At 37.4% G+C, this 14,991-nt stretch overlaps 1 protein-coding gene across 1 annotated transcript; it reads left to right on the top strand.

Annotated features, from left to right (window-relative positions):
• The first annotated feature begins 590 nt into the window (after positions 1 to 590).
• LOC136254767 (uncharacterized) lies at positions 591 to 14,241 on the top strand. The gene is made up of 11 exons (XM_066047503.1): positions 591 to 723; positions 1,768 to 2,088; positions 2,301 to 3,004; positions 3,331 to 3,489; positions 4,306 to 4,479; positions 4,891 to 5,070; positions 5,149 to 5,289; positions 7,904 to 8,026; positions 10,052 to 10,108; positions 12,454 to 12,548; positions 14,082 to 14,241. Exons 1-10 carry the CDS (start codon positions 702 to 704, stop codon positions 12,532 to 12,534), a joined length of 1,962 nt encoding a protein of 653 aa, XP_065903575.1. The 5' UTR covers positions 591 to 701; the 3' UTR covers positions 12,535 to 12,548; positions 14,082 to 14,241.
• The last annotated feature ends 750 nt before the right edge of the window (positions 14,242 to 14,991 follow it).

Raw genomic sequence — 14,991 nt, forward strand, 5'->3', positions numbered from 1 at the left:
GGTCAACAGTACTGACCCACTTACAACGCTGCTACATACTAGCCAGCATAAAATTGTATATAGGTAATCAACAAGTATATGAAGTTATAGCTATAGTACCAGTTTAATTGTTTATAAAAGTTCCCTGCTCTTAGCCACTAAACCTCAATTCTCCATCAATGTTCCCAATGCGATCATCCAGGTTAATGCTGCTGTCGCAGTAGACACCAGCTTTGTTACGGCATTTCGCTGTTAATATGGGTGGTGTATCTAATCTGATCTCTTTGGAACTATCTCCAAATCGTCCATTTTGCTGCCATCTCATTTCTCCATCAATGGTCGAGATACAAGCGTTAAGGTCGAGACGCGAAGGCTTCCAATCACCGGACATTGTTTGGCATTCAGCCGTCAGCTCCACTGACGCCACACAAACAACCTAGACATTTTTTGAAGTTTGATAGAAACTCATCTTGCCTTAAGGAAACTAGGCGGAAAAGGTTGCAATGCAATGAAACCTGTAAAACTTGCAATTGGGGGTGGCCGAAGTCTAAAAATTTCCGTATATTTCTAGAGATCAACGCGAAAATAAAAATTAAACTGTTGCAAAGCGTGGTGCTTAAACACAAAGCGCCTGCGCGAAAACTGCGCGAAAACTGCCCGGAAACTCGACTTGGTCTTTGCCTTTGGGACCTCGTTTTGGAGTGTACAGCCTTTATTCAACCATGGCACAACAGGCAGTTCCCGGTAAGATACTGTTGTTCTTCTGCATACTGCATACATGTACCACAGTTGCATTCACTTTTGTAAACGTGCTCTAGATTCTTGACCTTCTGCATGATGTAGCGAGATTTGTTGGTGCTTTGATAATGCACTGTTTGTGTTTGAATGATAGAGTAGTGCTTCCGGCTTTGTGAAGTTGTTGTATTCTAATAATTTGGAGGGCAGTGGCAATAAATACTGGTATGAGTTATCTTCGGTGGTCACAGAGTATAAGATGTGCATGCATGAATTGATCAGCATCCATTTGTGTAAAACCTGTCCAATAAATGTGAACATGAACAGAATTTAGTCTGGCATCATTGAGATCTAGGAAACATACCCGTACAATACAAAATTTGACAGGAGAAACATGGCTTCAATTCACCAAAATATTCTTGTCCAATTATTAGCCAACTAAATAGAGAGAGTGCAGTATGACACAAGGCATTCACTAAAATGTTATCTGCCGAGATCTATCTTGAGTTAAATCACCAAAATTGTTCTCGCCATAATTTTGTATCGTACAGTACTCACTCTAATACATTAGTACGTGAAATGGTGGCTGATCAATTTTGCCAAGAAATCAAAGGATTCACTCAAAGCATCACCTTGGGGTTTACAACCAATTACTGTTTACTAGTTTTGCTATTGAAGCTTAAGTGAAATGCTAAAAATATCTGACCATGTGACTCACCACCGTAAGAAGCTAAAATAGTTATTTGTTTCACTTTTGGTATCGTTTTTTGTGTGTGACATCTACACTAATGGAAAGGATAGTTTACTTGTTCCATCAATTTTCTTTGGGCTAATATCATCGTTATAGTACCACATGTCCTTCATTCCACCAGAATTTTGTAACTTAATTAGCTTCTACCAACCACTGTTTCAACACACTGTATGAATGGATCACCGAATGATCTATTTTTATCTTCCAACTTTCCAGCCACTATTTACGTGATTAGTAGTTATATATATTTCTGTAATTATTAGTTTGTTATGTACATGTCATGTTGTATATAATGCCCACAGGGAAAACACCACATGAAGTCTTTACAGACCACTATCCTGCCTTGTGTAAATTGTTGTCAGCATCAAGTAAAGATCTGCTGCCACATTTTGTTGCATCAAGGATTATTTCAATTTCTGAGGAGGAAGAGATTAACGCTAAGGAGAACCCAATGGATAAAGCCGTGTCGATGTTACGGAGTGTTTCTTCTGGGGTGGAGTGTGGTCGCTTTAATTCGTTTCATAAAATGTTAGGAGTGATGTGGATTCATGGAACCAATGATGTCAAAGATCTGTCATCAACCATCAGTAAATTGGTATCCATTGAGTTACCTGCACCTGTTGGTATGTTAGGCCACTTTTGTTTGTTGATTATACATCCCCAGCCTGTGTTACTATGTCTCATCACATTAATTTGAGCTCCATAATTCTGTAATATTCCATCGCTCAGTTTTTGAGCAATTGTATTGGAGATTAAATGGGCTTGCATATATGGGGTGTATAGTGTGTATGGCATACTTATTGTAAAGCATTGTGGTAGTGTGCCACTTTTACAGGTGCACCTAATGAGGTTCAACGTAGATTCAATAAAATAGAGGATGCTAGCAGGGACTTCACTGCAGTGGTTACTGATATAGCAGAGATACTGGAGAACACGATGAAGCACAGTATTGATAAATTCAAATGCTTTTGTTCCAACTTGACTGCTGAAGGACGGAACCAAAACTTTTTTACCCAAAAAGAAATAGAAGCCATCAAAGGCAGTACATCCTTCTATCAGTTATTTTCTGAAGTTAATAAATTGTGGAGATGGGATAGTCACCGATTGTTAGAAATGATTATTGATAGGACAAATTCAGAAGAGGCTGCTGCTAAGCTACATCATTATCGTCAAAAAATTGACTACCAGATGGAGCTAAAATTGTTGGCTGAGGCATGTCAGTCTAACAACGAGGAGCCTCCACCTGGTTACAAAAAGATGATTGCTATCGTTGATAAAGATTACGCCAAAATTAGTCTAGGGGAATTTAAGGAAGTCGAAGATTTTTTATCTATACACTTTGGAGATACTCCTCCAGCCAAACGCTTCAAACCATCAAATTCAGTTTTCATTCTATGGCATATTCCTGCTGCAGCGGTACCATCATTACTCAAGAAAGCTTATCTAGCCCGAGAAAGCTTGTTACTGATGCCAATAATATTGTACATACAAATTGCTGAAGTTATTATCTGGGATAAACAATGGGGGCTGTCCCCACAGGTCAGTGTCATTGTTCACCTATACATGTACATACATGGTGCCTTGCATTGTTTATGTACAACTGTATGTGGTACAGTAAAGTCAGCTGTATATGTCCAGTAAGAAACATTCTACGCAGAACACTTTCAGAGATTTCTTAGCTTCCTTTGTCTTTCTAATGGTTTTAATACATATTATGTTGTAAATTTTATTACATATTTTGTGATGTACAGTGAACCTTGTTATAATGCGGTGTAATATTGGACAAGATATGTAGCCATAATCTGCCAACTCTAGTAGTACTGCTATGCACATAATAATATTGCATTGTCATTGTTGTGCTGTAGGAGTTGAAGACAAGGGAAGCAGAAATGACCAAGCTTAGACAGGACATTACTGGATTAACAGAAACGGTGGCACAACGTGATGCTCAGTTGAAAACTGTCCAAGATGATTTAGTGAAGGCAACCAATGAATCTAAACATATGCAAGAAAATTTTGAGAAAGTATGTAATACAGTACGTAGGTCTGAAACAAATACTCAAGTGATTTTGGTACTCTTGGATAGTACAATTGATACTTGAGTACTTGTTAAGAACACATGACCCAGCTCACATGATGTATTTATCATCATAAAGTGGCAGCAAGTTATAGTAAACTGGAATCAGGAATGGAACTGAACGGAACAGAATGACTACACCAGGTGAAGAAGAAACCAAAGCTGAGCCTGAGCCTAACCCTAACCTGAGGTTTGCCTGTTAAGCATAATGATGTCTTTCACTGTCTGTATGAAGGTAAGTTTTTAGTGAGTTTGAGGCGAGCTAGGGTTGGAGCTAGCGAAGCCAGGTCAATCCTAGGTCACCTCAAACTTACCAAAAACTTACCTTCATACAACTGATAGTGGAGTTGTCAGAGTGACCGTTCCGTTCCATTCCTGATTCCATTCCAGTTATTATAACTTGCCTGAAATGGCATCATAAAGGTTGCAGAGTTGATCTGTATAATATTTAATGTGCATTGCTTGTCAGGAATACTAACTTAGTACTTTAATGCAGTACATATGTGTATCATTGCTGTTATTGAAATCGTAAACTTCTAGGAACATGTCACTTGAGTATGACTAAAACAGTAGTATGTGTGAATATTCAGTCATTAACTCTAGTTTCAGCCCAAGTACGTAATACCCTGAACATGTGTGTGTTTCAAGATGCAACTTTATGTGAAAATGTTGTGTTTCAATTACATACTAGGGTACTCAACACAGTAAACACTCACACTTGTCATTTGAGTGTCTCATATATATTATTATGCATTTTGTGCAGGCGAAAAAAGAAGCTGAGACTGTTGCAAAGTTAACTTCCCAAAATGAGGAACTGTCTGCAAAACTCACACAAATAGAGAATGACAAGACCTCATTGTCTGAACAGTTGAAAGAGACTCAGACCAAACTAGATGATAAGAGTACTGAGTTGACTGAAGCACAGGAAACACTGAAGGTACTGTATGTCTGTGCATTTGAGGACTTGTTTTTTGTGTGTGGCATTTTTGTACTGTATTTACTCTTGTATTGGAAAATGAGTGACTTTGCTATAGTCACATGTCACACAGTACACTGTATTGTATGTACAGTATGTATGCATGTCTGCAGTACACCCCATGGTCATTGTATGTTTCATTGCATATGTATGTACACTGTATGTACATATGAGTGCAGTTGAAGTCCTACTCCTGAACGTGCACATTTATCTAGGTTCAAATACCTACATACCCCTAGTAAAGGCACACAGCTTCTAACTTTGTCTTAAAGAATATGTTTGTAATAATTATTGTACTTCAATCATGATAAATGTATGTGTGTATTTGAATTAATACTGAAAGGTTAGATGTATTGACTGTTTGTACTATAGACAGCAAGATCTAAACAAGATGAACTTATAAGAGACTTAGATGCCAAACGCTCAGAGATATCTGACATAACTAGCAAGGCCAGAGAACAAGTTGATAAGGTGCGACAAGATTTAGACACAGTTACTAATGAGAAAACTAAACTAGAAACTGACAACAATGAATTGAAAAAGCAAATTGATGTAAGTATGTGTTTGTAACTGTGCGTCCACTCTCATAAGATTTACATTAATCCATTTATTTGTGTACATCTTTTTCAGGATATGAAAGTCAATGAGGAGAATCTCAAACAAGAGATTACAGCTGTGAAGGAAGAGTTAGCAAAACTCCAAGAAGTTGCTATACAAGAACCTGTAACAAAGCAGCCAGACAGTTTACCTGTAGAACTACCGGAGAAAACTGTAAGAACATAATTGTACGTATACACAGAACACACGTGAACACACAGACATGAGTACAGCTTATCATGTGTACAGTATATACGTATGCAACCATGACATGTACTACACAAACACACCACTATTTGTGTACACTGTACACAAACTGTATATTGTATGTATAGTACTGTATGTATATTACTGTATATAGTACTGTAGTACTGTATATTAGGGATCATGGGGGTTTGCACATTGTCACAAAAAGTATTGACCAGCACCTTCATGGTGCCTTGGTAGTATTGGTGAGATATACCCAAGCCCAAAAGTGCCTTTAATGCAATCAAAATACTTATTAAACTATGTTGGTGTTGATTTGCAGTAATGCAAAATGGCTTCCCTGTGCATGTATAGTATACTGCCATTCTTCCTTTTGATGTGGTATATGTGTGGGTTCACCAGTCATAACTATGTTGTAGAAAAAGTAAACAAAATGTCCACTAGTATATCTGCAGGTTTAGATGACCTCTCTTGTTTCGCTATTTTATATTAAACCAGGCGTGTGCCTGAAATTGGTTTGCCCAAAACTGTATTTTTTCGTGTAGGTATGTCTGTCCAACACCCACATCAGCAAACAGGTGCAGAAAATAAATCTTCATTCAATGAGCTGTTTACGTATTGTATTAATGCTTAACTTTCTGTTTTCATCGTGTTAACTTGAAGGGTGTGTGGCCGGAACCTGAAACAGTTTAGTAGGGCTAATCTATAGACATTGTGTAACATTTGTATAATGACTGAAAAACAACATAACAGACTTTGTAAGCTACCAGGAATGGCACATCTTCTCAAGTTGAAAGGGGCGTATCCCCTTTGTACGCAAATAATGCATGGAGAAATTGGCTTATCCTTACCAGAATTCATCCATTTCACCACCAGACACACTAGACATCATCATCTGTTTCACTTGATTATAAACAAATATTAAGAGTAACTGTGAGACTTTGTGCATAATTATAGAAACACGATAGACAAACTATAAAACAGTTAAGAAGATACTTGTTTGCATAATTTGTGGTTTAAAGTGGATTGCTCAAGTTATGCTTCCTAGAGATGCATGGCAACATAATTGATGAATTATAAAATAATTAATAATTGATGAATTACTTTATTTTTAGTGTACTGTATCACTGTGTTACAAAACAAGACGAGAAATAAATTATTAGCATACCGTGTGTTAATTTATAAAATTCAAGGGATAGTATTTACTGGGCACCTGGTTTTTAGAAGTAGCACAGCATCAACTTGTTTCTTTGATCTCCAATCGAACTTAAAATTCCTGATTTTTCCTTGTGCTTGTACAGATAGGCATTACATACCCACAAACACACACACACTACACACACATACAAACACACACTACACACACATACAAACAAACACTACACACACATACAAACACACACACACATACAAACACACACTACACACACATACAAACACACACACACACACACACACACACACACACACACACACTACACACACATACAAACACACACTACACACACATACAAACACACACATACAAACACACACTACACACACATACAAACGCAGTGCATACATACATATGGTTGGGCATGGCCCATGAAAAAACGTCACCCAAAAAACCAGCCTCACTTTTCCCGGATGACGCTGAAGCAGTATTGGTTAGGTAAAGCTAAGCCCATGCAAACAAGTTTTCAGATCAACCCGAAACACTTTCAACAAGTTGCTAAGAAATTTTTTTTAAATATATTAAATGGAATTTTCTAGTGACTGACTGAGTGAGTAACTGACTGACTAAGTAACTGACTGATGCCTTCAAACAAGCGTGACTCGATAATGGCTAAGGGTATAGGCTTAATTATTTTCACTGTTCGATGTCGCTTCAGCTGGACATGTGCCTTTTGGCATACCACAATACGTACAATGCATACTTAATGGACTTACCAGTGTCCTCCCTTGTCTCCCATTCATCTTTGCTGACAATGAAAGGTGTCAGTTTGGCGGTAGCGTATGATGGCTTCCCTTTGCAATGGAAACCGTCTGTATTTTTGATAGTGGCTACTTTGGTTGCAGAGGTGCTTTCGAACAGTTCTTGATTCATAATGTTGTGTAACGGGTTGAACATAGGTGATAACGAAGCATAATGGACACTTCACTTTTCAAAAAATTATTGATAGTTGGGGCACGCACATGCCATTTCTTTCTTTTGATGCGGTATGCGTGGGTTTTACTAGTCGTAATAATTTTATTTCCCAAAAAAGTTAACAAACTTGAATTTTCAACAAGAGTAGGGACCATAGCACATCGATAAAAAGTACTGAAACAAGCTGGAGTAGTGTATGATATTAAATCACGGTAAAACAATAAGAAATGTTATATCCCTACTGTTGGAAATGCACAATAGGGATATAATAGTTTTACTGTGATTTAGTATTGTGCACTTTTATCGATGTACTATGGTCCCTACTCTAGTTGAAAATTCCAATTTTTTGTGTACTTATTATATTATAAACTCTTGGTATTACAAAATATTGGTGTACAATATGTACATTTTCACTGTCGATACTCCTTACATGTACATGTACTTCTGTAGCCTCAAGGTAATATTATTCAGATGTTGAGAAAGGATAAGAAAAATCTGCAAAGTAAAAATGAAGCATTAGTAAAGGAAAGAGATCAGCTACTTGAGCAGTTGAAGTTACTTCAGCAGCCAAAGGTATGTAGTGTGTGCGTGCTGGTGCATATGTGTACGTACTTATACAGTATGTGACATGTAAATAAATAACATAATTATTTGACATCTACACAAATACACACATATGTACGTACACACATATGTACGTACACACACACGCACACGCACACACACACACGTGCACACACACGCACACACATACACACCAATTCATGACCGCATCAATTTCAGCACTAAAGTAATTAATTTTCCATATTACATATTTATCAGTTTAAATTCATACCTGAAAGCAATCTGTTACATACACTGACTTATGGTGGTACAGTGCAACCTCATTATTAGGACTACCTTTTGTTTGGTAGCAGTTATAATGAGGTGTTCCTAGTGATATAGCTAGATGAGGTGGTCCTAGTGATATAGCTAGATGAGGTGGTCCTAGTGATATAGCTAGATGTTAACCCTTTATTACCGAAGTTTTTTTTATAAAACCGCAAGTGTGAAAACTTTTATGGCTTGTGTGAAATGTGGGCGATACGAGTGGACCCCACCCATTAATTAACCCATCAAGCTATATACCGTTTGATAGCCAACTCTCTCTTCTACCAACACAGCTAGAATACTTACAGATCACACACACAACTCACGCGCTATGAAGCGAAGAAAGCGTATCTTCTCCGTATCGCCATGGCATTGAAAGATGGGCGCCGCCATCTTACTAATCAACGCGATGACATCACACTATTTATTTTTAGAATCCTTATCACGTGGGGAATGGAGTAACTCCAACTAAAGCCTCCTAGTAGCAGGGAGAAGGCGAACATGGAGTTTTAAACAGGTATTATTGTTTTGTATATGCTATTTTATATTGCCAAGTGCCATAACTTGCCCATGCTTCTTCCTATCGCCGAACGGTAAACTTCATTAAAAACGCCCGGTCCTTCTGAGCAGTTTGGTAGCAATTTCAGCTTCGTAGCCCCTAGGAAAAAGGAGTTATGGCTCCGTTTATAAAGGGCACTCGTTATGGCAATATATTAGCCATTCGATAATAAAGGGTTAACAATTCAAAAGGAAAGAAAAATTACTGAAACCATGTAAATTGTGAAAATCTTCCCACAAAAAAAAAGAAAAAAAAAGCCACTTGCACACAACATACGTACGTACTCTTATACTCTCATATACATACATGTATGTGTAGTGTGCATGTACGTGTGTATGTGTGTGTACCATATTTACTTGGTTAAAGGTTACCCCTTGAATGTAATGTTGTCTTGCAAGAGTGTAAGTTACATAAAACTTGCTAATTGAAGGTGTGGCGCCCATTTCGCTCGTTAGTAAGTATTTGTCCCATTTCCTTTGGGATGAATACTCATGAGCAAAATGGGTGCCACGCCTTTTAATTTATCATTGTTACCCTTGAAAAGCTGTAAACTGTTTAAGGTTGGTACAAAACATGCCAAATGGGTATGACTACATGCGACTATGATTTGTGAGTACTTGATCGTTAACTCTAGAGAATACTTGAATACTAAAAAACCATGATCATTTTAGTCCTATTTAAAAAAATTGCTCACACACTGTAAAGTACTGCTGTTAGTATCTCTGACAAAAATTATGCCAATCAAACTCTACAGCCTTTACAATATTGTGTCACTCCCTGAACGCAAATACATTATGTGAGCTGGGTCACATGATGTTAACGAGTACTCGAGTACCAATTTTGCTATCCGAGTACCAAATCCTTAATGAGTACTCATCTAGTATTAGTATTTGTTTCAACCCTATTTTTAAAATCACTTGCACTCCTGTGAGTCGATGTTACATTCTGTATGTATGTACAATATAGTTCTCTTGATTCTCTGAATACTGGCTGTTTAAAAGATAACTTAATTTTGTCAAATCACATGTGTTGTATTGGATTGATGAAATTTTAATTTTGGTGGATGATATGTCAAAAAAATTGTGTTATATACGTACAAAAACACTACAGCTATGTATGTTTGTAAGATACTTGTGTACAACCCCCCTGTATGTTGGATTTCATTGCAGGGGGTTGATTCTACTTTGGGTTCTGCTCAGTCAGTGCAGAAGAGAGACTCTTCTAGAGTAAGTGTGTTGTGTGTGTGTATGTGTGTGTGTGTGTGTGTGTGTGTGTGTGTGTGTGTGTGTGTACGTATGTGTGTTGTGTGTACGTGTGTGTGTGTACGTGCAAGGAACCTGGGATCAGCCCACCCAGTTGCAGTATCAATGGCCATTTGTACTTGCTTATATTACAATATTTCTAATTTGTGACCCAGTCTGGGAAAACCGATCTTATCACCTATTTATAAAGTATCAAGAAATTCCAGTTATAGGTATTCAGTGTGTTGTAGCTCGCCATTGGTAGATGCTACATTTACCAACGTTTTACACCAATTTCTTACCTTCAAGAGCATCCACAGTAGAAATAGCCAACACTTAAGTTTTCTGCTGTTTTAGATAGTTTTCAACTTGATGTTGACTCTACCAGGCACACAGAAAAATACTGTACTAACTGCTGAACTGGTTTGCATTTCTGTGACTTCTTAGTAGGTGAATCTTGATTGGCTACTTCATGAACTTGTGTTACAATGAATTATTATCATTACCATTCTCCAAAATGCTCCAGTTGCTGGGGGGAAACTGGGGCATTTTGCCCCGGGCCCCAACCTGAAAGGAGCCCCTCAAATAACTGTTTAAAGATTGATATCATACAGTACAATAGTACTGTATAGTAGGGACATCAAAGGTGTGGGGGCGATCCGTGATATAATATAACCCAAAAACCTGCTGCGATTTTTCCTCACTACGACATGACAGTATTGTTTGGGTAAAACCAAGCCCAAAAGTGTCTTCAGAAACATTTCCGTCAAGTTGCTACAGATTTTTTTTTAAAATTTAGTCAATGGAATTTTCTACTGCCTGCCTGCCTGCCTGCCTGCCTGCCCGCCCGCCCGCCTGCCTACCTGCCCGCCTGCCTGCCTGACACCTTCAGTCAAGCGTAGCGGAAAACTGGCTACAGCTACAGCCCTAATTCTTTCGCAGAAACATTTCTAGATCAGTTAAGAAAAAACCTTTGGTATATTGATAAACATGCAATGCTTGCGCTATTGTCTTACCTTTTATCCTTCTTTACCATGGCCATCAGTCAAGGTTCTACCGCTGAGTGTTAATAGACTACAGTACGGCTTCCATCTACCAGTGTATATTGCATCAAACTATTCGAATACACGTGGTTGCCAGGTGCACCAAACTATTTTGAACACACGTGTACGTGACTTGCTGTTGATATCGATCAGTGAGAGCAACTCGCAGCGAACTATATAGCAATGTGTAAGTCAATAAATATAGTTTATTTAGTAACAATGTTAAACCGAGTCGGGTCATCCAGGTCCCGCTTTACAGATGATTCGGGTCTGACCCCACTTGCTAAACTAAATGTGGACATGTTACTACACGTCATAGTGTAGCCCTGCTTCTTTCATGAGCCACGCCCACTTATGTAAATTACTGTCTATAGACATGTGCTAAATTAAATGTGGATGTGTTACTACACGCCGTAGCATATCCCTGCTTCTTTCGTGAGCCACGCCCACTTACGTAAACTACTGTCTGTAGATATATGATAGCCACGCCAATTCATCAGTCTATAGGTATGCACGAATCCATTGTCTGCAGGCTTATGTAGAGCCACGCCCACTGATCAGTTGTTATTGTATGAGTCATAGTCTAGTATAATAGTGCTGTGATTAACTCTTAAAGTATTGTGACTGGTTTGTGAAAAGCAGGCTATTTTGTGGTCATGAGCTTGCAAAAAAACTTCACAAACAAGTATAAGAAAAAATTCCTAATTTTTTCTTATACTTGTACTCTAATAGAGCAGTCAAGATCTAGAAACTCTAATAGAACAGTCACAGTTTCAGAGAAGCAGTGTATCAAGCTTATAAATAAGGAGATATAGTTGGTGAGGGGCAGCTATTGTTACTGTCAGCACGTAATGACCTCTTTTTTTTTGTCTTTGACTTACAGCTAAGCTGAAGTTGTGATTCATAGTGGAACCCTTCTTATCCCTGGGGCCCCACTTAACTATTTGCCCTGGACCCCTTAATTTCTCTGGGTGGCCCTGATTACCATGTACAAACTTAAGAATACCATAATAATACTACTAATGGTCCAAAATTTCAAGATCACGTTTATGAGTTATTAAATGTTTTTGAGTACAATATCAGCTCTACATGAACGTACTATAGTCCTACCCTCAAAAGGAATCACTTAATAGTACCCAAGTAGTGCAAACTGTATAATAGGTGTCCCTGGGCAGGTGTGATTATGTAACATACACACACACACACACACACACACACACACACACACACACACACACATACGTGTATATAGTATATAATGACATACAATGCTTTATTTCATGACAGGATTCTGGATTTGTTTCAATACCTAACAAAGAATTCGGTTCCATAGCAGAAGATGATGGCGAGAAGAAGGATATGCCTTAGTGACCGACCTTAAAGTGTGTTTGTAGGCAAATGTATCCTACTTTCTTTATATTTGTTCTATTAGAAGGTTTCTCTTGTGTATGGTGCTTTAGTTTTCAATGGCTGATGCCAAATCTAGAACTATATAAGAAACCATTCGCGCAAGCTCTGATATTGAGTTTTCAAACCAGGCGAGTGCCTGGTTTACTGAAATTATTTTTGTAAAAACATGTATGTGTACCTATATATCTATCTATATACCTATCTACATATGAACCCAGGTGAGCAAATCCTTTTAGTGGTAAAAGTAGTCAGCCTACGAGATTTAAACACTAAAAGAAGCACGTCAGCATAGGTTGAGGCAGTTTCTTTTTGTCGGTTTGAAATATGGGTGTAGCTATTTTCCACAAACTTGGTGAATTACCTTCAGGTGTTTATCTACTGAAAAACACCACTGCAGGTCTCTTAGGCTACTAGAAAAAGTGTATCTTTTTGACTTGAAAAGGGGGAGTGTCCTCAACAATACATATGCAATGGAAATGAAGAACAGACTTGAGGGTTTGTAGAAAGAATTTGCAGAGAAAAACATGATAGACAAACTATAAAATAGTTGAGAAGATACTTCTGTATGTAAGATGTTGTTTAAATGGTTTATTTGGATAGCAATTTCTTAGCAATGCATAGCAAGGTAATAAGAGAATTACAAAATAATTCACCGATTATACATGAAATTGCAATAGTTTTCTTAATTTGATAATTCTGTATGCATAAATAAATGTAAATTGGTATATAGACTGTTTGTCCAGTTAGCTGTATATACTGTAACTAGCTAGTTGCATGGTGCCTGGTTCTTAGAAGTAGCACATCAACTTGTCAATCAGTGTAGAAGGTAATTTTTGGCTACCTGGCCACTAATAACAAAATACAACCGCCATTTTATGCTACGATAACAAACTCACTTGTGGCACATTTGATGTACATAAATGTACCCTTTGCACTTCGTACTCTTCTGTTTTGTGTATCATTTTCACCATCATCTTCAAGCAATACTAATACTTTTTTGTTCTTACACTCTTCCTTAGAGGTGTACAGATACCACTAAATTATTTGAAGCACTTTTGCTATAAAAGAGGTGGGTAGCTTTACTGATAATGGGTAGTTTGCTACAAGAACTGAAAATTGTTACTTTATTGTCGGACAACTTTTCAGAGAACTCAGTCTCTAATATCAACAGTGCTTGGCCAGTTTTTTCTTTATTTTTACTAACTGCTACACTTTTTGACTTTTTGAACATGCAATTTTCACAATCAAATCCACCAATCAGCCTTTGTCTTAGCTTGAAAATGTGTGAGAGTTTAAAAACGATGTGGTCTATTTTCAGACTGAGATCAATGTGATGTTTCAGAAACTGTTTGGTATAGAAGCAGCAAGATTACAAAAAACTGTTGTACAAGCAAACGTAGGGATTTATAGCCATAATGCGTAACTGCTAACATCATGCTTGTAGATATTATTTATATGCTATGTATTTCATTCACCATTTGAATTATTCTAATTATATTTTACAGTTGTGATGATCAACAAAGTGATGTACGCTGGAAACTAATCATGTACATACTGTATAGATAAAATTTTCCTTTTTTAATTTTATAATTTTTAAATGTTTTATTTTTTACATCTTTGTAATCGATACAATGCATCATGTCAATTGATCATTAGGTATTTTAAGGGCAGTTTAACGTAATTAGTCGTTTCATAGGCCCAGTACCTTTTTCCTTTTGTGTTTTCTGCAATACCTGATTTCTGGTTTATCTACTGATCCTTTGACCCATGGTAGAACTATATAATCACGTTGATGTCTATACATCATATGTACATACATAGCTAATAGTTATGTGTGATTAATACGTGAGAGTTTAAAGCATCAAGTTGTACACTGTGCAAGTGCTGCTAAAAATACTGTACTTATTTTTCTGCAACTATAACTTTGTACTGTGACACTAGCTAGCTGTGCATACAGCACATGTTCACAGAAACTTTATAGTCTGTATTATTTATTTTTTATTAACACTTTACAGCACAAGTGCTAAAGGTCTGTAATACACCTGGTCCTACAGCCTGTTACATAAAAAGTGTATTATTTATGCTGTACAGGGTGTATATTACAACTTCCTCTCTAACTTCTAGCTAACCAGGTAAACTACAAAGAAGGAGGGACTCTAATAGAGCAGTCAACAATTCTAAACAGTCATTGCTTTAAAACATTAAATTGAGATTGCTAACCATGCACACATTGCTGACCATAGCGTACTATACTCTGCCAATAGATACATCAGAATTGTAAAAGTACAAAGCAGTTCAATTGCTGAGACAATTACACTGAGGTGTTTGAAAAATACAATGTTAGTTGCCAGCTATTTATTACCTAGTAAAGGATTTGACATACTTGGCATCTATCAGGTGCTCACAGTGGCATCT

Source organism: Dysidea avara, chromosome 4 (genome assembly GCF_963678975.1).
Source record: "Dysidea avara chromosome 4, odDysAvar1.4, whole genome shotgun sequence".
NCBI classification, from domain to species: Eukaryota; Metazoa; Porifera; class Demospongiae; order Dictyoceratida; family Dysideidae; genus Dysidea; species Dysidea avara.

Bases quoted from the DNA above. Each gene is read 5' to 3' on its own strand.
- LOC136254767 (XM_066047503.1), top strand. From the start codon at position 702: ATGGCACAACAGGCAGTTCCCG. The intron at 4,480-4,890 runs GTACTGTATGTC...TTTGTACTATAG, and splicing joins AAGCACAGGAAACACTGAAG to ACAGCAAGATCTAAACAAGA. The intron at 5,071-5,148 runs GTAAGTATGTGT...CATCTTTTTCAG, and splicing joins AATTGAAAAAGCAAATTGAT to GATATGAAAGTCAATGAGGA.